This window comes from Salvelinus namaycush, chromosome 20 (genome assembly GCF_016432855.1).
Source record: "Salvelinus namaycush isolate Seneca chromosome 20, SaNama_1.0, whole genome shotgun sequence".
NCBI lineage: Eukaryota > Metazoa > Chordata > Actinopteri > Salmoniformes > Salmonidae > Salvelinus > Salvelinus namaycush.
Window position 1 is genome coordinate 54,402,242 of NC_052326.1, and position 25,297 is coordinate 54,427,538.

General features: G+C 45.2%; 1 protein-coding gene across 3 annotated transcripts in view; it reads left to right on the forward strand.

The window, feature by feature from the left end:
- The window catches only part of LOC120065508 (LIM and cysteine-rich domains protein 1-like), a 41,116-nt gene extending 20,917 nt beyond the window's left edge, over positions 1 to 20,199 (forward strand). Inside the window, exons 7-10 of one of the 3 annotated variants that reach the window (XM_039016567.1) lie at positions 18,659 to 18,805; positions 19,123 to 19,191; positions 19,804 to 19,941; positions 20,093 to 20,199. In XM_039016567.1, coding sequence (XP_038872495.1) covers positions 18,659 to 18,805; positions 19,123 to 19,191; positions 19,804 to 19,941 — 354 coding nt within the window. In that variant the 3' untranslated portion in view covers positions 20,093 to 20,199. The other 2 variants (XM_039016565.1, XM_039016566.1) reach the window with 2 other exon arrangements.
- Positions 20,200 to 25,297: the final 5,098 nt, after the last annotated feature.

Below are 25,297 nucleotides of genomic sequence, written 5' to 3' on the forward strand. Positions count from 1 at the left end.
TTCAGAATATATAGTTCTAAAAAAATAACATTGAGTTATGATGTTTTCATCAGAAAGAGACGAAAGGCAATACCAGTTGTAACTCATTTTGTAGTGCACTACTTCTGACCATGGCACTATATAGAGAATAGGGTGCCATTTAGGATGTACCCTAGGAAGTGTGTGTTAGGGCCGTGTCTTTAAACACTAGTGTAACCGGTGTGAAATGGCTAGCTAGTTTGCGGTGGTGCGCGCTAATAGCGTTTCAGTCGGTGACGTCACTCGCTCTGAGCCCTGAAGTAGTGGTTCCCCTTGCTCTGCAAGGGCCGCGGCTTTTGTGGCGCGATGGGTAACGAAGCTTCGTGGGTGTAAGTTGTTAATGTGTACAGAGGGTCCCTGGTTCGAGGCCAGGTAGGGGCGAGGAGAGGGACGGAAGCTATATTGTTACACTAGTACTATAAGTGCCTGGTGATGACGATAGAACAGAAGATTTATGACTGAAAAAAGAGAGTTGGTGTTCAGCTGCCCTGTTAAAATAGCAACAGAACAACCCTGCTAGCTACAAAATGTAGAAGAAGTAGTTCTGTTTCTCTCTCTGTGTCTCTCCTCTCTGTGTCTCTCTGTGTCTCTCCCTCTCTCTGTCTCTCCCTCTCTCTGTGTCTCTCCCTCTCTGTGTCTCTCCCTCTCTCTGTCTCTCCCTCTCTCTGTGTCTCTCCCTCTCTCTGTGTCTCTCCCTCTCTCTGTGTCTCTCTGTGTCTCTCCCTCTCTCTGTGTCTCTCCCTCTCTCTGTGTCTCTCCCTCTCTCTGTGTCTCTCCCTCTCTCTGTGTCTCTCCCTCTCTCTGTCTCTCCTCACTCTGTGTCTCTCCCTCTCTCTCTATCTCTCTGTGTCTCTCCCTCTCTCTGTGTCTCTCCCTCTCTCTGTGTCTCTCCCTCTCTCTGTGTCTCTCCTCTCTCTCTTCTCTCTGTGTTTCTACCTCTTTCTCCTCTCTCTCTCTCTCTCTCTCTCTCTCTCTCTTTCTCTCTTTCTCTCTCTCTCTTTCTCTCTCTCTCTCTTTCTCTCTCTCTCTCTCTCTCTCTCTCTCTCTCTCTCTCTCTCTCTCTCTCTCTCTCTCTCTCTCTCTCTCAATTCAATTCAATTCAATTCAAGGGGCTTTATTGGCATGGGAAACATATGTTAACATTGCCAAAGCAAGTGAGGTAGATAATATACAAAAGTGAAATAAAAATGAACAGTAAACATTACACATACAGAAGTTTCAAAACAATAAAGACATTACAAATGTCATATTATGTATACTCTCTCTCTCTCCCTGTTTCCGTCAGCTCAGGTATAGACAAAACACTTCTCAGTAAAAAGTGACCGTATGTCATTTAAAATATTAACTTAGAACTTTGCTTTCATTACCAACTGATTTTCCCAACTGACTGCTATACAGTACAGTGCCTTCGGGAAGTATTCATTCAAATATTTTTTATTGAACACACACAGGAATGGTGTATAGGTATAAAAGGCAGGTATACATTTTTTATCTAAACATAAAAGAGCAGACAGAAACAAAAAGACCCAGAGTTCTGGGTACAAAACAAATATTACAGAACAAGACCCAGAGTTCTGGGTACAAAACAAATATTACAAGACAAGACAAACAGAACAGGGACAGGTAGAAAGAAAGAGGGTAGGTGTCACCCCCCCCTTTATCCCTCCCCACCTTTATCCCTTCCCCTTATTCCCCTCCCGACTGCTCGGGTGGCGGTGCCAGCACATGCTGCCCAAAGGTGGATTAAAATATTACTATTGAGAGTGCGTTAAAAAGTACAAATTCACAGCGCCGAATGGTCCAAGTAAGAGAGGAAAGGCTGCCAGATTTGATCAAATGTTGATAATTTATTGTTCAGAATATATCTAATCCTTTCTAAGTGTACAGTGTTTGCCAATTCGCTGAGCCATAATTTGGTAGTGGGCGCTTCCCTCTTTTTCCAAAACAACAAGATTAGTTTTTTTGCCGAAATGAGACTGTAAGAGATGAGTTGTTTTTGAGGGTTGGTTAATCCGTTTAGGGAATCAGACACTCCCAGGATTATCAGAAGCGGGTCTGGGTCAATTGAAGTCTCCAGAACTTCAGAGAGGATTCTAAAAATTCCACACCAGTAACCATACAAGCTAGAGCATAGGGCAAAGCAGTGGAGTAGTGTACCCTGTGCAGCCTGACATTTATCACACATAGGGGATGTATCAGGAAATATCCTATGCAGTTTGGTTTTGGAATAGTGTAATCTGTGTAATACCTTGAATTGTATGAGACGATGTCTGGAGTTAATGGAGCAGGTGTGGATATACTCCAAGCTATCTTCCCAGTCTGCCACCGAAATGTCAGTCCCTAGTTCTTCCTCCCATTTTGCCTTAATGGCATCTGTAGAAGGTGTGCTAACCGATTGAAAAGCATCATATAAACGAGATATCAGTTTGTCTGAGGTGGGGGATGTTTTTATGCATCCGTCAAACATGGAAGGCTTAGCGTTCCCAAATGTTGGGAGGTGTTTTCTAACATAGTCTCTGATTTGTAGGTATCTGAAAAAGTTACTTCTGGGAAGATTATAAGTTTCCCTCAGCAACTCAAAGGAAGCAAAGGTCCCTTCTATATACACTGCTCAAAAAAATAAAGGGAACACTTAAACAACACAATGTAACTCCAAGTCAATCACACTTCTGTGAAATCAAACTGTCCACTTAGGAAGCAACACTGATTGACAATAAATTTCACATGCTGTTGTGCAAATGGAATAGACAAAAGGTGGAAATTATAGGCAATTAGCAAGACACCCCCAAAAAAGGAGTGATTCTGCAGGTGGTGACCACAGACCACTTCTCAGTTCCTATGCTTCCTGGCTGATGTTTTGGTCACTTTTGAATGCTGGCGGTGCTCTCACTCTAGTGGTAGCATGAGACGGAGTCTACAACCCACACAAGTGGCTCAGGTAGTGCAGTTCATCCAGGATGGCACATCAATGCGAGCTGTGGCAAAAAGGTTTGCTGTGTCTGTCAGCGTAGTGTCCAGAGCATGGAGGGGCTACCAGGAGACAGGCCAGTACATCAGGAGACGTGGAGGAGGCCGTAGGAGGGCAACAACCCAGCAGCAAGACCGCTACCTCCGCCTTTGTGCAAGGAGGTGCACTGCCAGCGCCCTGCAAAATGACCTCCAGCAGGCCACAAATGTGCATGTGTCAGCATATGGTCTCACAAGGGGTCTGAGGATCTCATCTCGGTACCTAATGGCAGTCAGGCTACCTCTGGCGAGCACATGGAGGGCTGTGCGGCCCCACAAAGAAATGCCACCCCACACCATGACTGACCCATCGCCAAACCGGTCATGCTGGAGGATGTTGCAGGCAGCAGAACGTTCTCCACGGCGTCTCCAGACTCTGTCACGTCTGTCACATGTGCTCATGTGCTCAGTGTGAACCTGCTTTCATCTGTGAAGAGCACAGGGCGCCAGTGGCGAATTTGCCAATCTTGGTGTTCTCTGGCAAATGCCAAACGTCCTGCACGGTGTTGGGCTGTAAGCACAACCCCCACCTGTGGACGTCGGGCCCTCATACCACCCTCATGGAGTTTGTTTCTGACCGTTTGAGCAGACACATGCACATTTGTGGCCTGCTGGAGGTCATTTTGCAGGGCGCTGGCAGTGCACCTCCTTGCACAAAGGCGGAGGTAGCGGTCCTGCTGCTGGGTTGTTGCCCTCCTACGGCCTCCTCCACGTCTCCTGATGTACTGGCCTGTCTCCTGGTAGCGCCTCCATGCTCTGGACACTACGCTGACAGACACAGCAAACCTTTTTGCCACAGCTCGCATTGATGTGCCATCCTGGATGAACTGCACTACCTGAGCCACTTGTGTGGGTTGTAGACTCCGTCTCATGCTACCACTAGAGTGAGAGCACCGCCAGCATTCAAAAGTGACCAAAACATCAGCCAGGAAGCATAGGAACTGAGAAGTGGTCTGTGGTCACCACCTGCAGAATCACTCCTTTATTGGGGGTGTCTTGCTAATTGCCTATAATTTCCACCTTTTGTCTATTCCATTTGCACAACAGCATGTGAAATTTATTGTCAATCAGTGTTGCTTCCTAAGTGGACAGTTTGATTTCACAGAAGTGTGATTGACTTGGAGTTACATTGTGTTGTTTAAGTGTTCCCTTTATTTTTTTGAGCAGTGTATAAATCCCCTATGGTACTTATCCCCAACTCTCCCCATTGCTCAAAGGTGTTATCAAGGTTAGAGGGGGCAAAGGAGGGGTTCCTGGCAACAGGGAGCATGAATGACATTGGTCTAAGCTCAAAGTGGGTTTTAATTTGCTTCCAGATTCGGACTGTGCTATGTATAATAGGATTGTTACGATAAAGTGACCTCTCCAGATTGACAGGCGACAAAATCACAGCACCAATAGAGAAGGGGTGACACTCCTCCCGCTCCATACTAAGCCAGCTGGGTGACGGACGTGCGTCATCCAGCAAAAACGTAACAGCGCGGAGGTTAGCGGCCCAGTAATAAAATATAAAATTTGGGAGAGACAATCCTCCTTCCATTTTGGATTTGCAGTGGTGTTTTTTACCTATCCTGTGTGTTTTATAATCCCAGATGAAAGGATTGATAATTGAGTCCAGTTGTTTATGAAAGGATTTAGGTATGAATACTGGGATGTTCTGGTATAGGTAGAGCAGTTGTGGGAGGAAGACCATTTTAATGGCATTAATTCTTCCGAGCCAATTTTCCCCTGTTTTGCCTACTCCTGGCAGTCTGATAGGAGATGATACAGCCTCTCAAATAAGCCTTAAGTGTTTCCCACAGTAATGCTGGGGAAGTCTCTGTGTTGTCGTTGGTATCAAAGAAAAATGTAATTTGGTCTTTAAGATGTTCACAGAATGTTGGTTCTGTGAGGAGCTGAGGATTTAACCTCCAGACCCTCTCGTTTGGTACGATGTCACCCAATCTCAGGGAGAAGGTGAGTGGACTGTGGTCCGAGATTATAATATCATGATACTTCACATTACAGGTATAGGGGAGTAGTTTAGCATCAACCAAAAAGTAGTCAATTCGAGTATAAACATTGTGAACATGAGAGTAAAAGGAGTATTCCCTACCCGTAGGGTTAGTGATCCTCCATATATCAAATAAGTTAGAATTCTTTATGTAGGTATACAAGAATTCACTTGAATAGGAGGTGGGGGTTCGCCGGGTAGAGGATCTGTCCAAATATTGGTCTAGCACACAGTTAAGGTCCCCTCCAATGATCAGGTTAGTATGGGAGATATCTGGAATCAGGGCAAGGACTCTTTTGAAAAAAGAGGGGTTATCAATGTTTGGCCCATAGATATTTAGTAGAGTTACAGAAGTAGAGTGGATCTCTCCTATTACGATCACATAACGACCCTCTTTATCCACAATAGTGGTTTTATGTAGAAAGGGAATTCCTTTCCGTACCAGAATCGCTGTGCCTCTCGTTTTGGCAGAGAAGTTAGAGTGATACACTTGCCCCACCCACCTACATTTAAGTCTGCTATGAGAATTATTTTTCAGATGGGTTTCTTGCAAAAATATAATATCAGACGAGAGTGCTTTCAAGTGGGCTAGGACCTTGCCTCTCTTAATTGGTTCGTTTAAACCCTTGACATTCCAGGAAGTGAATGTGAGCCCCGCCCCCCTCTCATTTGTAGTTCCTATGGTGGCCTGCATAACATGTAACTCAATAAAAAGGTAAGAAAGCGCACCAAACCATCACGATCAGCATATGTAGCACCTACACCCGAGCAGTATCCAACCAGCCCCTCCCCCCCTGCAAGCACCTTTACTTCCCACCCTGTTCCCCTACTTTCCCCACTATTTACCCCCCCCGATCAACCCACCTTTAACAGGCATACACAAATAGGAGAGAAAAAAATAGAAAAATACAAATAATAAACACATTGTCTGGCCGATGCCAAAAAAGCACGGCGCGACCTCGAACAAGAGGTAAAACAAAAATAAAATCCCAACTATACGTTCACCTCTCACTATCCTAGAACTTCTACTAACATATGAACTGAGGAGGCTCCCGCGAATAAAGTGTTCAATTAGCATCTAATAAACCTAAAGAGAATAAGTTGCAACTTAAACATATTGCGCACTTAAGCGTCATCTTGGGTCAATCCCTGAGATAAGCAAGATATAGCATCACAAGATTATATTGCTAAGCAATGCCGGTCTAAACATGAACCATCAGCAACCGACATAGACGGCATACATTTACATATTGTGGGTTAGATCGGAAACAAGAATTTTTCTAAATTAAACGTACCCCCCAGTCAGAAAATAAATAAATAAAAAGGTTATATATATATATATATATATATATATATATATATATATATATATATATATATATATATATATATACATACATACACACACATACACATATACATACACATATACATACACACACATACATACATACGTACATACATACACACACACACATACACCCCCAAAAAATACATATAAAAGTATATATTTAAAAATATATATATACATATACACACACACACACACCCATACCTATATACATATGCATATATACACATACATACACATACATACACAAACATTCATGCCCCAGAGTACTAATCTACACTAATTTAAAATATACACATACATAATAGTAAAATGCTAAGAGAAAATAATTATAAAGTACAAATAATGATTATATGTACGCACACCTACACAGACACTACAGAGGGCTGGTGGGGATCTAATCGGGAGAGCGGCCCTCGGCTAAAACAAAGGCAGAACGGCACAAAACATCAACTTGCTATCCAGGTGTCTGTGTCTGCCCCTTCCCAACCATCACCCCCAGTCCCCTGCAAGCAATAAATAAATGGTATTGTAATAACAATAAATGTAAGAATTGAAAAATAAATAACGAAACAAAACAAAAAATGGGGGAATATAAGTATATTCATCCGAAAGTGTCAATGATCAAACCTGGAAGGCATCCCAAATAGGCATCGCTCTGAACACAGCCAGAATGAAAGTGACTTTAACTGAGAGCTCAGACCGCCCTCCACAGCATCTTACATGTTCGGTAGCCCTTGTTGAGACCGTTCAATACGGTTTCACCCGTTATGGTATAGTATGGATTCGATTCCATGAGCAGACCCTAACACACAATGACAAGGCACTCTAACCTGTACGGGGGATTGGCATATGTTCCCGGGATAAACTTCTCTGCGTCCAAAACCGAGGAGAGCCAAATCTTCTCACCGGAAGGCGGGGTAATTCTTAGTCTTGCAGGGAAGAGCAAGGCTGGGCGAAGATGGAGTTTGTAGAGTTTGGTCATGACATCTCTGTAGCCGCCGCGGTGCTTTGCCACATCGGGCGCGTAATCATCATAGACACGGAAGGGGTGCCCTTTATGTAACAGGTTGCCCCTCATTCGGGCCTCGCGCAGGATAAGATCCTTGGTCTTGAAACTGTGACAACAGATGATTACTGGGCGAGGACGTTGGCCCGGTCCAGGCACTGGGACAAGGGCGCGATGTGCACGGTCCAGCTGGGGGTCCGAAGCCAAAACATCCAATCCCATTGCATCCTTCAATAGCTTGGCGAAGAAGTCGGTGGGGCGAGAGCCCGCCTCTACCCCCTCTGCCAGACCAACAACGCGAAGGTTATTACGTCTGGAACGGCCCTCCAGGTCGACCACTTTCACAGAAAGCCTCTGCACCCTATCCTGCAGTGACGAGCATAGCTTTTCTAACTCGTCGATCCTACCAGCGTTGAATTCAGAAGCTTTCTCAAGGTCCACAATACTCTGGCCCTGCGAAGCGACCGTTCGAATGGTGCTCTCGATTTTGGTGTCCAGTTCAGCAATAGTAGCCTTAAGATCCTCAGCTAAAGCAACACGTAGTTCTCCCAAATCCCGGGTAAGTTCTTTAAGTGTCACGTTGTTGCCTGTGCCTTCCGCCATGTCTGTCTCGTTGTTTGGTGTGGAGTAGGCCTCCGATGTGGATTTATTGTCCTTTGGTCGCTTATTACTCGGCATTTTTACACAGAAAGTTACAATGTTGTATTAGAAAGAAACGTTTGTTGTAAAAAGTATCATAAAGTAGGTTAAGTTAGATTATTTCGCAAAAAAGTTGCAGGAGCCTCTCACACACCGCCGTTCACTCCAACATGCTAGCTCCGCCTAAGAATTCTTTCTTCGGGAAGTATTCAAACCCCTTGACTTTTTCCACATGCTGTTACGTCACAGCCTTGTTCTAAAACGTATTAAATAGATTTTATTTCGCATCAATCTACGCACAATACCCCATAATGACATCGCAATACCCCATAATGACATCGCAATACCCTATAATGACATCACAATACCCCATAATGACATCACAATACCCCATAATGACAAAGCAAAAACAGGTTTTTCGTTTTTTTAATTATTATTATTTAACGGAATTATCAAATTTACATAAGTATTCAGACCCTTTACTCAGTACTTTGTTGAAGCACCTTTGGCAGTGATTACAGCCTAGAGTTTTCTTGGATATGACACTACAAGCTTGGCACACCTGTATTTGGGGAGTTTCTCCATTCTTCTCTGCAGATCCTCTCAAGCTCTGTCAGGTTGGATGGGGCGTGTTGCTGCACAGCTGTTTTCAAGTCTCTCCAGAGATGTTCGATCTGGTTCAAGCCTGGGCTCTTGTTGGGCCACTCAAGGACATATGATGCTGCCACCACCATGCTTCACCGTAGAGATGGTGCCAGGTTTCCTCCAGATGTGACGCTTGGCATTCAGGCCAAAGAGTTAAATCTTGGTTTCATCAGACCAGAGAATCTTGTTTCTCATGGTCTGAGAGTCCTTTAGGTGCCTTTTGGCAAACTCCAAGCAGGCTGTCATGTGCCTTTTACTGAGGAGTGGCTTCTGTCTGGCCAGTCTACCATAAAGACCTGATTCCTCGAGTGCTGCAGAGATGGTTGTCTTTCTGGAAGGTTCTCTCATCTCCACAGAGGAACTCTGGAGCTCTGCCAGAGTGACCATCGGGTTCTTGGGAACCTTCAATGCTGCAGAAATTTTTTGGTACCCTTCCTCAGATCTGGGCCTCGACACAATCCTGTCTCGGAGCTCTACGGACAATTCCTTCGACCTCAAGCCTTGGTTTTTGCTCTGACATGCACTGTCAACTGTGGGACCTTATATAGACTGGTGTGTGCCTTTCCAAATCATGTCCAATCAATTGAATTTTCCACAGGTGGACTCCAATCAAGTTGTAGAAACATCTCAAGGATGATCAATGGAAACAGGATGCACCTGAGCTCAATTGGAAAAAGTCAAGGGGTCTGAATACTTTCCCCCGAAGGCACTATATTAATACAAAAAAATATGTTTGTATTTCTTTTATGCAAATGTATGCACATTTAAATAATGATGTCGTTCATAAACTAGGTGTGTAATTGTAAGACCTTTTTTACAGTTGGCCTCGTGTCTGTAGCTTAAACTGTTAAAGAGCTGTACCATTTTGAAAACCATTGACAGCCATGTAGTTTTATGCCATTTCAAATAGTTCTAATGCACAGCAATAATGTTTGGTGGCAGGACTTGTGCTGTTATCAGATCTTCCGGGTAAAAAACTAAAAAAAAACTGGAAATTAAATACAAAAAAAGTATGTTTTAAGTGAAATATTAGCTTTTGTCTGAAGCAGAAAATGCCAGGAAATTCCAACTCTAATTGGACCTATGCACTAACAAGGCTTTTCAGCAAACACACAACAGCACCTACTAGAGTACTGTAAAAAAAAAAAATCATGTAAGACACACATGCAATCTCTCATCTCAGAATCTGTTCAATGGGTCCTAATCTAGATAGATACCCATTGGTTATTACAGGGGCAAATCTATAGTTCAAAGAACAACAAGCCCAAACACCCCGCCACTGTTTTGGTAAAAAAACGGAAGAATTCGGGATGGAGAAATTAATCGATAGAGCTATGGATACAAAATGACAACTTTAACCATATTCTGAGGCTAAACAGTGTTTGTTTACAATTACAATTACTCTCACTTTAGGCTGTACAGTCCGTCGCTCATCCCTAACCATAAATCACATATTCAGTTATTCTAACCTGATCTGTTATTCTTGATGACAACTAGCTGGGCCGGGTCTTTTAAGTAATAGTAATGTGTAATTTTCTCTGCCTGTGAGACTCCAGCTGGAGCCTGGATAGCTAGCTAGCTAGCAAGCAACGACTACGTCAAACTATACAGAAACCGATACAATTTAAATAATGCAAGTTTATCTGGCTTGAATTACATTTTGAATATGGCTGAGGATATAACGTTAGCTAGCTAGGATTTTTGTTGTTGTTGTTGTTGTCTCTTGCTAGCTCATCAAGATGAGAGAGTGGCTAGGGGACCTGGCGAGGTGTTTGATACGTCACCGGCCCGAACATAGATCAAGTAGATATCCAATCAAGGGCCGTTGCATTCTCACGTTGACTGAGACTGTATGATCTGTAATCCTAATTCTGGCCATTTTTTTTGTTTTTGTTTCTCCTTTAGCAAAAATGAAATATTAGCTGTTAGCGGTTGCTTTTTCCCCTATGTAATTAGTTAGCTTTGCTTAAGTTTTTGCTGGGAAAGATAGCAGAGAAAAGATCGTTTTTAATTAAATCGACCCTTCTCGGATATTCAAATAGAAGGTGAAGGTCATAATTAATCTTTCTCTGGTGTCACTTTGAACAACTTTAGAATTTATTGGAGGTTATTTTAAAAGACCCCTTTGGGAGATGCGAAATTATCATCACATCTTTTTACAAGAAAACTAGCGAGCGGACCGCGCCGCCGTCTGCTGACCACTTAGGGAATGGTTTTCAGCACGTGTGCCAAATTTCATTCCAAAATATGGAGTATTGATGGAGAAATGACGAGGGGGAAAAAAAATGTTGTTGTCCTTAAATGTCTCTGCCCCCTCTCTCTTGTTATTATACATTCAGAATGAAGAGAGAGCTTGTTATACAGATACACAGACAAACATTTTACTCTGTTTGTGAGAGAGAGAGAGAGAGAGAGAGAGAGAGAGAGAGAGAGAGGCGGAGAGAGAGAGAGGCGGAGAGAGAGAGAGGTGGAGAGAGAGAGAGGCAGAGAGAGAGAGAGAGAGAGAGAGGCAGAGAGAGAGAGAGAGAGAGAGAGAGAGAGAGAGAGAGAGAGAGAGAGAGAGAGAAAGAGAGAGAGAGAGAGAGGCGGAGAGAGAGGCAGAGAGAGAGGCAGAGAGAGAGAGAGGCAGAGAGAGAGAGAGAGAGAGAGAGAGAGAGAGAGAGAGAGAGAGAGAGAGAGAGAGAGAGAGAGAGAGAGAGAGAGAGAGAGAGAGGCGGAGAGAGAGAGAGAGAGAGAGAGAGAGAGAGAGAGAGAGAGAGAGAGAGAGAGAGAGAGAGAGAGAGAGAGAGAGAGAGAGAGAGAGAGAGAGAGAGAGAGAGAGAGAGAGAGAGAGAGAGAGAGAGAGAGAGAGAGGCGGAGAGAGAGAGAGAGAGAGAGAGAGAGAGAGAGATGCTCAACATGAGCTCCTGATATATTTGATTTTTTTTGGTTTTTAGAATGAGATAAACACTCTAATCGAAGAAGAACTCCAGACAAGAAGTGATGAACAACAACTCTATTCATTCAGAATAGAAAAAAAAAGTAACTTTGCGCCTCAAGTTAAGACGTTTTGAGTCTAGCTAGCTAGCTACACAACAAAGACCTAGCCAGCAGACTAACAAGCTAGCCAGAAGAAACGAGCAAGAACAAACCTAGCAAGGGCAGTTAATACAACTACATCAAACGACCAAACTGAGTGAGAAAACCAAAAAGGAGCACGGACTAACGGTAAACATATCTTCAGTTTTTTGTGTGAGGATTTTTCACTCTTTTTGCTGTTTTTTGAACTAAAGTAGCGCGAACAGCAGACGAACAAATCGGTTGCCATGGCAACGGGGCAGCAGAACAGCGCAGCAACAGCGGTAGTAGCAGAGCGCACAGACACCATGTCCCTACTCCCCCTCAGCGCAGAATCCATTCTCTACACAAAAAAGGCCAAAAATGACACAATGAGGAAAGCTTTCAAACAGAAACTACTAGAGGAGAGGCCAGAAACCCTTTTTGCAGACCTCTACAAAAACGGTGACGTGAGTAATCTCATCTTTCTCACTGACCAGCCAAATGCATGGCGCTCAGCAGTCTGCTCTCACTACCCATGCATAAAGAAAGAGGGAATCTGTAATGGGTGGAAGCTGAAAATCAAAGAGACAGACGACCCTGACAGCACCATGATAACAATCAACCTCTACAAGACTGGGACTGTCATGGTGCAAGGTAACATCAGGCTGTTTGAAACAGACTTTCAGACCATTAAGGAGAGAGCGGAGAGAGAGAAGAACACCACCAGTGACATGCCCTCCCACAAGACAAACTCCACCAGCACCACCCTCACCCCTACCCTCCCCACCCAAAAAGGCACTTCCAGCACCTCTCTTCCCACCATAGTGGAGGACACGCCACAGGAGGAGAGCGACCCCCTCAGTGCAGAGCAGGCTCAGGCCCTCCTCACCACCATGGCTGCCATGAGGGATGAGTTCACCAAACTGGAGGGGGAGGTGGTCCTGCTCAGGGAGAGCGTGAGCAAGCAGCAACCAGACAACCACACCTTAGAGGAGCTCCTAACCAAGGTGAGGACAGAGCAGGACAGCAGCCTTGCAACACAGCTGAAAGAGGTTCAGCAAGAGAGAGACGGACTCAAGAGAGAGCTGGCTGATCTAACACAGGAGGTGAGAGAGCTCCAAAAAGACAGGCAGAGCAGCAATAAGGAGCTGACCACACTAAGAGAGGAGCTGCAGGAGAGAAAGAGAGCAGAAGACAGGCTGCAGGAGCAGCTAGATCACCACCCTATGACCTGCCCTCACACAGCAGAGGAGCCCAGCTCAACCAGCCAGACTTCCCCAGCCCTGCCTGCTGCACCCCTCCTCCCCAACCCACAGAACAGCCTCCCACTGACAGTGGCACCGACACAGACCAGCCACACCCCAGCTCCAACACCCACCAGCCCCCACTCTGCCCCCCCCAGTCCAGAAGAAACACTGGCTGACATCGTCCTGTTAATGGACTCAAATGGGAAGTATGTCCAGGAGAAGAAACTTTTCCCTAGACACAAAACGAGAAAGGTGTGGTGCCCAACAACGCAGAGTGCCATGGAGCTGCTTGATAAGGCCCATCTCGGGTCGCCAAGCCACATAATTATACATACCGGAAGCAACGACCTGCGTGCTCAGCAGGAGAGGGTGGCGACTTCACTACGGGGAGTGATTGAGAAGGCCTCCGCAATCTTCCCCAACTCAAGAATCATAGTGTCAACCCTTCTACAGAGGAGGGACTTCCACCCTGCCACAATCCAAAGAATAAACGCCAGCCTATCCCGGGACTGTGCCCTGCGACCCAATGTACACCTGGCCCACCATCCCACCCTCGATCTGGACTGTCTCTATGACCATGTTCACCTGTACAGGGAGACAGTCCCCATCCTTGCCAAGACTCTCAAGGACGTCGCTTTAAACCGCAGCCCGACCTCTCCACCCAGGAACAGCGGAGCAATCTCCACCCCGCCGAGATCACCGAGACAACACCCCGGACCAGCACCCTGGACCCCCCAGCCACGACCACAGCACCACCAACCTCAATGCCCACCACAGCCAGCGCAGCACAGACCACCCCAGCCCAGCTTCAGAGCCAACCAGATGAGGCCTACCACCCCCCTCCTCCCCACCGCAGACCCACACCTGGAGGAGCCACAGCCCAGCAGGCAGAGCTACGCACAGGCTGTGAGAGGAGCAACTGGCCCAGCCCCCACCAACCAAATGAGTGACATTAAACAAATGCTGAGTCTACTATGCTCACATGTGATAGGCCGAGGGTCATGGTAAGATGAGCACAAGAACACCACCATCCTCACACTACATCCACCCAAGTGGCATGACACAAATTCTATCTTAAATGATAAACAAATCACATTTGCAAAATAAGAGTTTACTTTAATTGAAAAATCCTGTTTTAATGGTTCTTCTTGGATTCTGAATGTTTGTCTCATTTTGAAAGGTAAAGAAAAGAAAGAGAAAAAAAAGTTATGAAGTCTTTTTACGTTGCATGTTGGAATTTACAAGGATTGAAGTCCTCTGCTTTTGGGCTAAAGAGCAGAAACCCAGACTTCCTGAAAGAAATTGATGATGTTGATATTGTAGTACTACAGGAAACATGGTGCAGAGGTGATGTTTCCACTGGCTGTCCACTAGGTTATAGGGAGATAATCATACCATCCACTAAATTAAAAGGAATCAAACAGGGCAGAGACTCAGGGGGAATGTTAATATGGTATAAATCTGAACTAATTAATTCAATCGAATTGATCAAAACAGGAGAATTCTTTATCTGGTTAAAAATCAACAAGGAGGCTATCTTGACAGATAAAAACGTCTTCCTCTGTGCCACATACATTCCCCCGTCAGAGTCACCCTACTTCAACGAAGAGAGTTTCTCCATTCTAGAGGGGGAGATTAGTCACTTTCAGGCCCAAGGCAACGTACTGGTCTGTGGAGACCTGAATGCTAGAACAGCAGAAGAACAAGACACTATTAACAGTCATGGGGATAAACACCTACCAGGAAGCAACAACCTTTCCCTCCCCACATACCCCCACAGAAACAACTATGACAAAGTGAAAAACAAAAACGGAGTACAGCTCCTGAGGCTCTGTCGAACACTGGGTCTGTACATAGTCAATGGCAGGCTGAGAGGAGACTCTTTTGGTAGGTACACCTACAGCTCATCCCTTGGCAGCAGCACTGTAGACTACTTCCTCACCGACCTAAACCCAGAGTCTCTCAGAGCCTTCACAGTCAGCCCACTAACACCTCTCTCAGACCACAGTAAAATCACAGTGTATCTGAGAAGAGCAGAACCCAACCATGAAGCATCACGGCCCAATAAATTACATGGTACTAAACAAGCCTATAGATGGAGTGCAAACAGTACAGACATCTACCAAAAAGCAATTAGTAGCCAAAAAATACAATCTCTCCTGGACAACTTTTTAGCCTTAACATTCTCCTTCAGCAATGAAGGTGTAAATTTGGCCGTTAGGAACATAAACTTTATATTTGACAAATTAGCCTCCTTGGCTAATCTAAAGAAGCATAAGAGCAAACCAAAAATAACAGATAATGAAAAATGGTTTGATAATGATTGCAAAAATCTAAGAAAGTCATTGAGAAATATATCTAATCAAAAACACAGAGAACCAGACAACAAAAATATACGCCTTCAATATGGGGAAACACTGAAGCAATACAAACGCACCCTAAGAACAAAAAAGGAACAGCACATTAGAAATCAGCTGGTTGGAATTGAGGAATCCATAGAATCAAACCACTTCTGGGAGAATTGGAATAAATTAAACAAACCTCATCATGAGGAATTGGCTATCCAAAATGGGGATATGTGGAGAAATCACTTTGCAAACCTCTACAGCAATATAACAAAGAGCCCAGAACAAAAAGATATACAAGAAAAATTACAAATCCTTGAATTAGCAGTCAAAGACTATCAGAATCCTGTAGATACCCCAATTACAGAAGAAGAATTATTGGAAAAACTATGCAATCTCCAACCCAAAAAGGCCTGTGGTGCTGATGGTATTTTAAATGAAATGATCAAATATACAGACCACAAATTCAAATTGGCTATACTCAAACTCTTCAACATTATCCTCACTGCAGGTATTTTCCCCGATATTTGGAACCAGGGATTGATCACACCAATCTATAAAAATGGAGACAAATTTGACCCAAATAATTACAGAGGAATTTGCGTTAACAGCAACTTGGGGAAAATTCTCTGCAGTATTATAAATAGCAGACTACATCATTTCCTTGACGAACACAACGTCCTGAGCAGAAGCCAGATTGGATTTCTAAAAAATTATCGTACAACAGACCACATTTACACCCTCCACACTCTAATTGATAAACAAGTTAACCAAAACAAAGGCAAAATCTATTCGTGTTTTGTAGATTTCAAGAAAGCATTTGATTCAATTTGGCACGAAGGTCTTTTTTATAAACTAATAGAAAGTGGTATTGGAGGGAAAACATATGATTTTATTAAATCAATGTACACTAAAAACAAATGTGCGGTTAAAATTGGCAACAAGCAAACAGACTTCTTCTCTCAGGGGCGGGGAGTGAAACAGGGCTGCCCAATAAGTCCAACATTATTTAACATCTACATTAATGAATTGGCAAAAACATTAGAAGAATCGGCAGCACCTGGTATCACCCTACACAACACTGAAATCAAGTGTCTGCTGTACGCAGATGACCTGGTGCTGCTGTCTCCCACTAAAGAGGGGTTACAGCAGCACCTAGATCGTCTTCACAGGTTCTGTCAGACCTGGGCTCTGACCGTTAACCTAAAAAAAACAAATATAATGATATTCCAAAAAAGGTCGGGAAATAAGGATGACAAATATAAATTCTATTTGGACACAGTTCTATTAGAACACACCAAAAACTACACATATCTAGGACTAAATATGAGCAACACAGGTAGCTTTCACATGGCTGTGAATGAGCTGAGAGACAAAGCAAGAAGAGCATTCTATGCCATTAAAAGGAACATCAAAATTGAAATTCCAATTAGAATCTGGCTCAAAATTTTTCAATCAGTTATAGAACCAATTGCTCTATATGGCAGTGAAGTATGGGGTCCACTCTCTAATAATGAATTTACTAAATGGGACAAACATCCAACTGAAATATTGCATGCAGAGTTTTGCAAGACTGTATTGCAAGTACAAAGAAAAACTCCAAATAACGCATGTAGGGCAGAATTGGGCCAATACCCCCTCCTCATTCGAATAGAAAAAAGAGCCATCAAATTTTACAACCATCTAAAAACAAGTGACCCTAAAACATTCCATCACACAGCTCTACAATGTCAAGAGATGAAACCAGAGAAGAGTCCCCTCAGCCAGCTGGTTCTGAGGCTCAGTTCACCAACCCAAACCAACCCCATAGAGCCTCGGGACAGCCCTCAGAAAATCTGGCCCAACCAAATCATCACAAAACAAAAAGAAAAATATATCACCTATTGGAAAGACACCACAAAAAATCAAAGTAAACTTCAATGCTATTTGGCTCTAAACAGACAGTACATGGTGGCAGACTATCTGACCACTGTGACTGATAGAAAACTGAGGAAAACATTGACTAGGTACAGACTCAGTGAGCACCGTCTGGCTATAGAGACCGGTCGTCACAGACAAACCTGGCTGCCCAGAGAGGACAGGCCGTGCTCACTCTGCTCCAGGGGAGAGGTAGAGACAGAGGTGCATTTCCTACTACACTGTGACAAATACTCAGACCTAAGAGCATATTTCTTTCCCAAAATTATAACTCAATACAAAGAATTTGAAACTATAAAAGATGAAGAAAAAATCAAATATTTATTGGGTGAAAAGCCAAAATGTGCAGTTTTGGCAGCCAAATATGTGTCCTCCTGCCACAACCTGAGGGACAGCCAGTGAAAAATGCAAAGTAATGTTGATAATATTTCCCATTTAGCTTAGTTTTGTTTTGTCTTTCATACCAGGTCATATGTCTTCTCAAGTCATATTGACACTGGTCTACTACTGTTGCTTTAATTTATTGTTGTTCTGATTAATATTGTTGTTGTAGTTGTTGTTAACGGTAATCCCATGTCCACTACTACTGTTATTATTGCTGTTGGTCCCACCATTTATTTATATATAAATATATATATATTTTGTATATATATACACATATATATTTGATTTTTATTTTTCGATATGTATACTTTGACAATGTAAGTAATAATGAACTTGCCATGTCAATAAAGTCAATTGAATTGAAATTGAATTGAATTGAGAGAGAGAGAGAGAGAGAGAGAGTGTCAAAGGCTGACTAAACATCTGCATCTGATTGCTTCTATCATAACAGAAATGCACCATGGTTTGGGTTCACGGTTGGCCTTGGTGCTGTTGCTATGGTGATGTGAACTTGATTACTTTGAGAGAGGCCCATGCAGTATCATCACGTTGTTTTGTGTTGATAAAACAGTGTACTGGCTCGTGGGTTACACCCAGCCAGCCTCCCAACGTCTCTCTAGGACTGGGTGGAGTTGCTCCATCTGGATCATGAGTCTTCGTGGTGCTCAGATTGAGTTCTTTCATTGTTCCACAAAATTCTCAATGGTATTGTTTTTCTCTCTCTCTGTTCCCTCTTATTCCCCATCTCTCTCTCTCTGTTTCTCTCTGTCTGTCTCTGTCTACTCTCTCAACTATCTCTACTCTCTCTCTCTGTTTCTCTCTGTCTTTCTCTGTCTACTCTCTCAACTATCTCTACTCTCTCTCTCTGTCTACTCTCTGTCTACTCTCTCAACTATCTCTCTCTCTCTCTGTTTCTCTCTGTCTCTGTCTACTCTCTCAACTATCTCTACTCTCTCTCTCTGTTTCTCTCTGTCTCTGTCTACTCTCTCAACTATCTTTACTCTGTCTCTCTCTGTCTCTCTACCTCCCCCTCTCCATTCCCTCTACTTCTCCTCTCTCCTACAGCATTGCAGTGGTTGCGGGGAGCTCACCCCCCTGGACAGTCCTGTAGTCTATGCAGAGGGGGCAGGCTACGACAAGCAGTGGCACCCCACCTGCTTTGTGTGTTCAGAGTGTGGGGAGGCCCTGGTTGATCTGGTATACTTCTGGAAGGAAGGAGAGCTGCTGTGTGGAAGACACTACTGCCAGAGGACCAGACCACGTTGTGCAGGCTGTGACGAGGTGAGAGCAGAGGAGGGAGAGGAGGAGGGAGGGGAGAGGAGGGAGGCGAAAGGAGAATAGAGGGGAGAGGAGGAAGGCGAAAGGAGAGGAGAGGAGGAGAGGAGGGAGGGGAGAGGAGGGAGGCAAAAGGAAAGGGGAGGGGAGAGGAGGGAGACGAGAGGAGAGGAGAGGAGGAGGGAGGGGAGAGGAGGGAGGCGAAAGGAGAGGAGAGGAAAGGAGGAGGGAGAGCAAGGTGGGGAGGAGGGAAGGAAGGAGAGCTGCTGTGTGGAAGACACTACTGCCAGAGGACCAGACCACGTTGTGCAGGCTGTGACGAGGTGAGAGCAGAGGAGGGAGGCGAAAGGAGAATAGAGGGGAGAGGAGGGAGGCGAAAGGAGAATAGAGGGGAGAGGAGGAAGGCGAAAGGAGAGGAGAGGAGGAGAGGAGGGAGGGGAGAGGAGGGAGGCAAAAGGAAAGGGGAGGGGAGAGGAGGGAGACGAGAGGAGAGGAGGAGGGAGGGGAGAGGAGGGAGGCGAAAGGAGAGGAGAGGAAAGGAGGAGGGAGAGCAAGGTGGGGAGGAGGGAAGGAAGGAGAGCTGCTGTGTGGAAGACACTACTGCCAGAGGACCAGACCACGCTGCCATGGCTGTGACGAGGTGACTGGGACTCATAGAGATAGAAGGAGGGACGCCCATTCTATCCATTCTTATTCTATGGGGAGATTACCACAGACACAGTGGCTGTGTCCCAAATGGGGCGTAGTCTAAATTAGTTCACTATATAGGTAGTAGGGTGCCATTTTGGACGTAGACACAATACATGTTCTCTCAAAGATAGAAGCTATCTAGAACCATAAAGGCTGTAGAATAACCATTTACAGTTACAGGGAGAACCCTTTTACCCAACAAAGAACCCTTAAACACATTCTGTCTTTCCTCGTCCTGTCTGCAGCTGATCTTCTGCGAGGACTACAAGAAGGGGAACGACAGTCGGGCGTGGCACCAGGACCATTACTGCTGCTGGCAGTGTGGACAGAGGCTGGACAGCCCCTGTTCCTGCCCCCAAACATCCTGCCCCAGCCCTGTTTAGGTCCCCTAGCCCCACTCCACCCCCCCAGCCCTGTTTAGGTCCCCTAGCCCCACTCCACCCCCCCAGCCCTGTTTAGGTCCCCTAGCCCCACTCCTGTTCCCCAGCCCTGTTTAGGTCCCCTGGCCCCACTCTACCCCCCAGCCCTGTTTAGGTCCCCTAGCCCCACTCCACCCCCCCAGCCCTGTTTAGGTCCCCTAGCCCCACTCCACCCCCCCAGCCCTGTTTAGGTCCCCTAGCCCCACTCCACCCCCCCCCCCCCAGCCCTGTTTAGGCTCATCGCGCTCCAGCGACTCCTGTGGCGGGCCGGGCGCAGTGCGCGCTAACCAAGGGGGCCAGGTGCACGGTGTTTCCTCCGACACATTGGTGCGGCTGGCTTCCGGGTTGGAGGCGCGCTGTGTTAAAGAAGCAGTGCGGCTTGGTTGGGTTGTGCTTCGGAGGACGCATGGCTTTCGACCTTCGTCTCTCCCGAGCCCGTACGGGAGTTGTAGCAATGAGACAAGATAGTAATTACTAGCGATTGGATACCACGAAAATTGGGGAGAAAAGGGGATAAAAAAATATATATATATAAATAAAAATAAAAAAAATTGTTCAATGCCTTGTTATCTTGTTAGATTATAGAGAATAAATAAAGATAATGTGTTTGTTTTAAAACGGCAGTTATCTGTGCTCTTATGCTAACAATTGGACCATTTCTGGCTTGTTGAAGTACAGTTAACCATTTTGTTCGTCTAGTTAGTAGTTAATGTACAGTTAGCCATTTTGTTCGTCTAGTTACTCATTTAAGTACAGTTAATCATTTTGTTCGTCTAGTTACTAATTTAAGTACAGTTAACCATTTTGTTTGTCTAGTTAGTAGTTAATGTACAGTTAACCATTTTGTTCGTCTAGTTAGTAGTTAATGTACGGTTATCCATTTCCTACATATACATTATAGATATTTGATGTTATAAAACTGTTTTGATCCCATTCTAATGTTTTGATGGTCTGGTATTATAAACTTCGGTATAGGAGAATACACACGTATTCTTAGTATTCACTAATGGTCCTTTATATTGGTCTGTCTCTCTCTCTACACACACACACACACACACCACACACCACACACAAACACACGAAATCAAGAATCAATCCCTAGAGGTATAAAGCTATTGGTTCAATACGTAATGTCATCATCAGAGCTGGTTGAGAAACAGTCGGTCTGTATGGTGTTTAAAGGGTGGAATGTGTTTGATTAGCAGCTCATCTCTTCAGTAGTAGGAAGTAGAATACTGTATATCCAGGGTGTGTACAAGTCGATCTATAGAAGTAGTCACGATCGTCGTATGAGTGAGACCAAGGCGCAGCAGCGTGAGTAGAGTTCCACATATTTTTTATAAAATGAAAACTCACCAAAACAATAAAGCACAAACGAAACGTGAAGCTATACAAAATAGTGCAGACAGGCAACTAAACATAGTCAAGATCCCACAACTAACAATGGGGAATATGATCCCCAATCAGAGACAACAATAAACAGCTGCCTCTGATTGGGAACCATATCAGGCCACCATAGAAATGTAATACACCTAGATAACCCACCCTAGACACTATCACGCCCCAACCAACAGAGAGAAAAAACAGCTTACTATGGTCAGGGCGTGACAAGTACTGTATATCCAGGGTGTGTACAAGTCGATCTATGACAGTGTTATGGTGTGTATCCAAGGTAGAGTTAGTTTATCAGTTTATCTCTCCAGTCTCTTCCTGGTTAATCCCAGTCTACAGTCTCCTTCTGGTTAATGCCAGACTCCTCCTGGTTAATCCCAGTCTCCAATCTCTTCCTGGTTAATCCCAGTCTCCAGTCTCCTCCTGGTTAATCCCAGTCTCATCCTGGTTAATCCCGGTCTCCTCCTAGTTAATCCCAGTCTCCTCCTGGTTAATCCCAGTCTACAGTCTCCTCCTAGTTAATCCCAGTCTCCAGTCTCCTCCTGGTTAATTCCAGTCTCCAGTCTCCTCCTGGTTAATTCAAGTCTCCTCCTAGTTAATCCCAGTCTCCTCCTAGTTAATCCCAGTCTCCAGTCTCCTCCTAGTTAATCCCAGTCTCCTCCTAGTTAATCCCAGTCTACAGTCTCCTCCTAGTTAATCCCAGTCTCCAGTCTCCTCCTAGTTAATCCCAGTCTCCTCCTGGTTAATCCCAGTCTCCAGTCTCCTCCTGGTTAATCCCAGTCTCCAGTCTCCTCCTGGTTAATCCCAGTCTCCAGTCTCCTCCTAGTTAATCCCAGTCTCCAGTCTCCTCCTGGCTAATCCCAGTCTACAGTCTCCTCCTGGTTAATGCCAGTCTACAGTCTCCTCCTGGTTAATGCCAGTCTCCTCCTGGTTAATCCCAGTCTCCAATCTCTTCCTGGTTAATCCCAGCCTTCTGGTTAATGCCAGTCTCCTCCTGGCTAATCCCAGTCTCCAATCTCTTCCTGGTTAATCCCAGTCTCCAGTCTCCTCCTAGTTAATCCCAGTCTCCAGTCTCCTCCTGGTTAATCCCAGTCTCCAGTCTCCTCCTGGTTAATCCCAGTCTACAGTCTCCTCCTGGTTAATGCCAGTCTCCTCCTGGTTAATCCCAGTCTCCAATCTCTTCCTGGTTAATCCCAGTCTCCAGTCTCCTCCTAGTTAATCCCAGTCTCCAGTATCCTCCTAGTTAATCCCAGTCTCCTCCTAGTTAATCCCAGTCTCCAGTCTCCTCCTGGTTAATCCCAGTCTACAGTCTCCTCCTGGTTAATCCCAGTCTCCAATCTCTTCCTGGTTAATCCCAGTCTCCAGTCTCCTCCTGGTTAATCCCAGTCTCATCCTGGTTAATCCCGGTCTCCTCCTAGTTAATCCCAGTCTCCTCCTGGTTAATCCCAGTCTACAGTCTCCTCCTAGTTAATCCCAGTCTCCAGTCTCCTCCTGGTTAATTCCAGTCTCCAGTCTCCTCCTGGTTAATTCAAGTCTCCTCCTAGTTAATCCCAGTCTCCTCCTAGTTAATCCCAGTCTCCAGTCTCCTCCTAGTTAATCCCAGTCTCCTCCTAGTTAATCCCAGTCTACAGTCTCCTCCTAGTTAATCCCAGTCTCCAGTCTCCTCCTAGTTAATCCCAGTCTCCTCCTGGTTAATCCCAGTCTCCAGTCTCCTCCTGGTTAATCCCAGTCTCCAGTCTCCTCCTGGTTAATCCCAGTCTCCAGTCTCCTCCTAGTTAATCCCAGTCTCCAGTCTCCTCCTGGTTAATCCCAGTCTCCAATCTCTTCCTGGTTAATCCCAGCCTCCTGGTTAATGCCAGTCTCCTCCTGGCTAATCCCAGTCTACAGTCTCCTCCTGGTTAATCCCAGTCTCCAGTCTCCTCCTAGTTAATCCCAGTCTCCAGTCTCCTCCTGGTTAATCCCAGTCTCCAGTCTCCTCCTGGTTAATCCCAGTCTACAGTCTCCTCCTGGTTAATGCCAGTCTCCTCCTGGTTAATCCCAGTCTCCAATCTCTTCCTGGTTAATCCCAGTCTCCAGTCTCCTCCTAGTTAATCCCAGTCTCCAGTATCCTCCTAGTTAATCCCAGTCTCCTCCTAGTTAATCCCAGTCTCCAGTCTCCTCCTGGTTAATCCCAGTCTCCAATCTCTTCCTGGTTAATCCCAGCCTTCTGGTTAATGCCAGTCTCCTCCTGGCTAATCCCAGTCTCCAATCTCTTCCTGGTTAATCCCAGTCTACAGTCTCCTCCTGGTTAATGCCAGTCTCCTCCTGGTTAATCCCAGTCTCCAATCTCTTCCTGGTTAATCCCAGTCTCCAGTCTCCTCCTAGTTAATCCCAGTCTCCAGTATCCTCCTAGTTAATCCCAGTCTCCAGTATCCTCCTAGTTAATCCCAGTCTCCAGTCTCCTCCTGGTTAATCCCAGTCTCCTCCTAGTTAATCCCAGTCTCCAGTCTCCTCCTGGTTAATCCCAGTCTCCAGTCTCCTCCTGGTTAATGCCAGTCTCCTCCTGGTTAATCCCAGTCTCCAGTCTCCTCCTGGTTAATCCCAGTCTCCTCCTAGTTAATCCCAGTCTCCAGTCTCCTCCTAGTTAATCCCAGTCTACAGTCTCCTCCTAGTTAATCCCAGTCTCCTCCTATTTAATCCCAGTCTCCTCCTAGTTAATCCCAGTCTCCAGTCTCCTCCTAGTTAATCCCAGTCTACAGTCTCCTCCTAGTTAATCCCAGTCTCTTCCTGGTTAATCCCAGTCTCCAGTCTCCTCCTAGTTAATCCCAGTCTCCAGCATCTTCCTAGTTAATCCCAGTCTCTTCCTGGTTAATCCCAGTCTCCAGTCTCCTCCTAGTTAATCCCAGTCTCCAGTATCCTCCTGGTTAATGCCAGTCTCCTCCTAGTTAATCCCAGTCTCCAGTCTCATCCTGGTTAATCCCAGTCTCCAGTCTCCTCCTAGTTAATCCCAGTCTCCAGTCTCCTCCTGGTTAATCCCAGTCTCCAGTCTCCTCCTGGTTAATCCCAGTCTCCAGTCTCATCCTAGTTAATACCAGTCTCCTCCTAGTTAATCCCAGTCTCCTCCTAGTTAATCCCAGTCTCTTCCTGGTTAATCCCAGTCTCCAGTCTCCTTCATCCTGGTTAATACCAGTCTCCTCCTAGTTAATCCCAGTCTCCTCCTGGTTAATCCCAGTCTCCAGTCTCCTTCATCCTGGTTAATACCAGTCTCCTCCTGGTTAATCCCAGTCTCCAGTCTCCTCCTAGTTAATCCCAGTCTCCTCCTGGTTAATCCCAGTCTCCAGTCTCCTCCTAGTTAATCCCAGTCTCCTCCTGGTTAATCCCAGTCTCCAGTCTCCTCTTAGTTAATCCCAGTCTCCTCCTGGTTAATCCCAGTCTCCAGTATCCTCCTAGTTAATCACAGTCTCCTCCTGGTTAATCCCAGTCTCCAATCTCCTCCTAGTTAATCCCAGTCTCCAGTCTCCTCCTGTTTAATCCCAGTCTCCAGTCTCCTCCTAGTTAATCCCAGTCTCCAGTCTCCTCCTAGTTAATCCCAGTCTCCAGTCTCCTCCTAGTTAATCCCAGTCTCCTCCTGGTTAATCCCAGTCTCCAGTATCCTCCTAGTTAATCCCAGTCTCCTCCTGGTTAATCTCAGTCTCCAGTCTCCTCCTGGTTAATACCAGTCTCCTCCTGGTTAATCCCAGTCTCCAGTCTCCTCCTGGTTAATCCCAGTCTCCAGTCTCCTCCTAGTTAATCCCAGTCTTTTCTTTCAATGACATTTTACCGCTTGCATGAGTTTTTATTTTATAAATTTTTTTAAGGGGTGGATCACCTTAATATTGCGGAAAGATTGTTGCTTCCATCAATGTAATTGTCTGCATCATTTCTAATCCCCCATATATTTTGGGGGTAA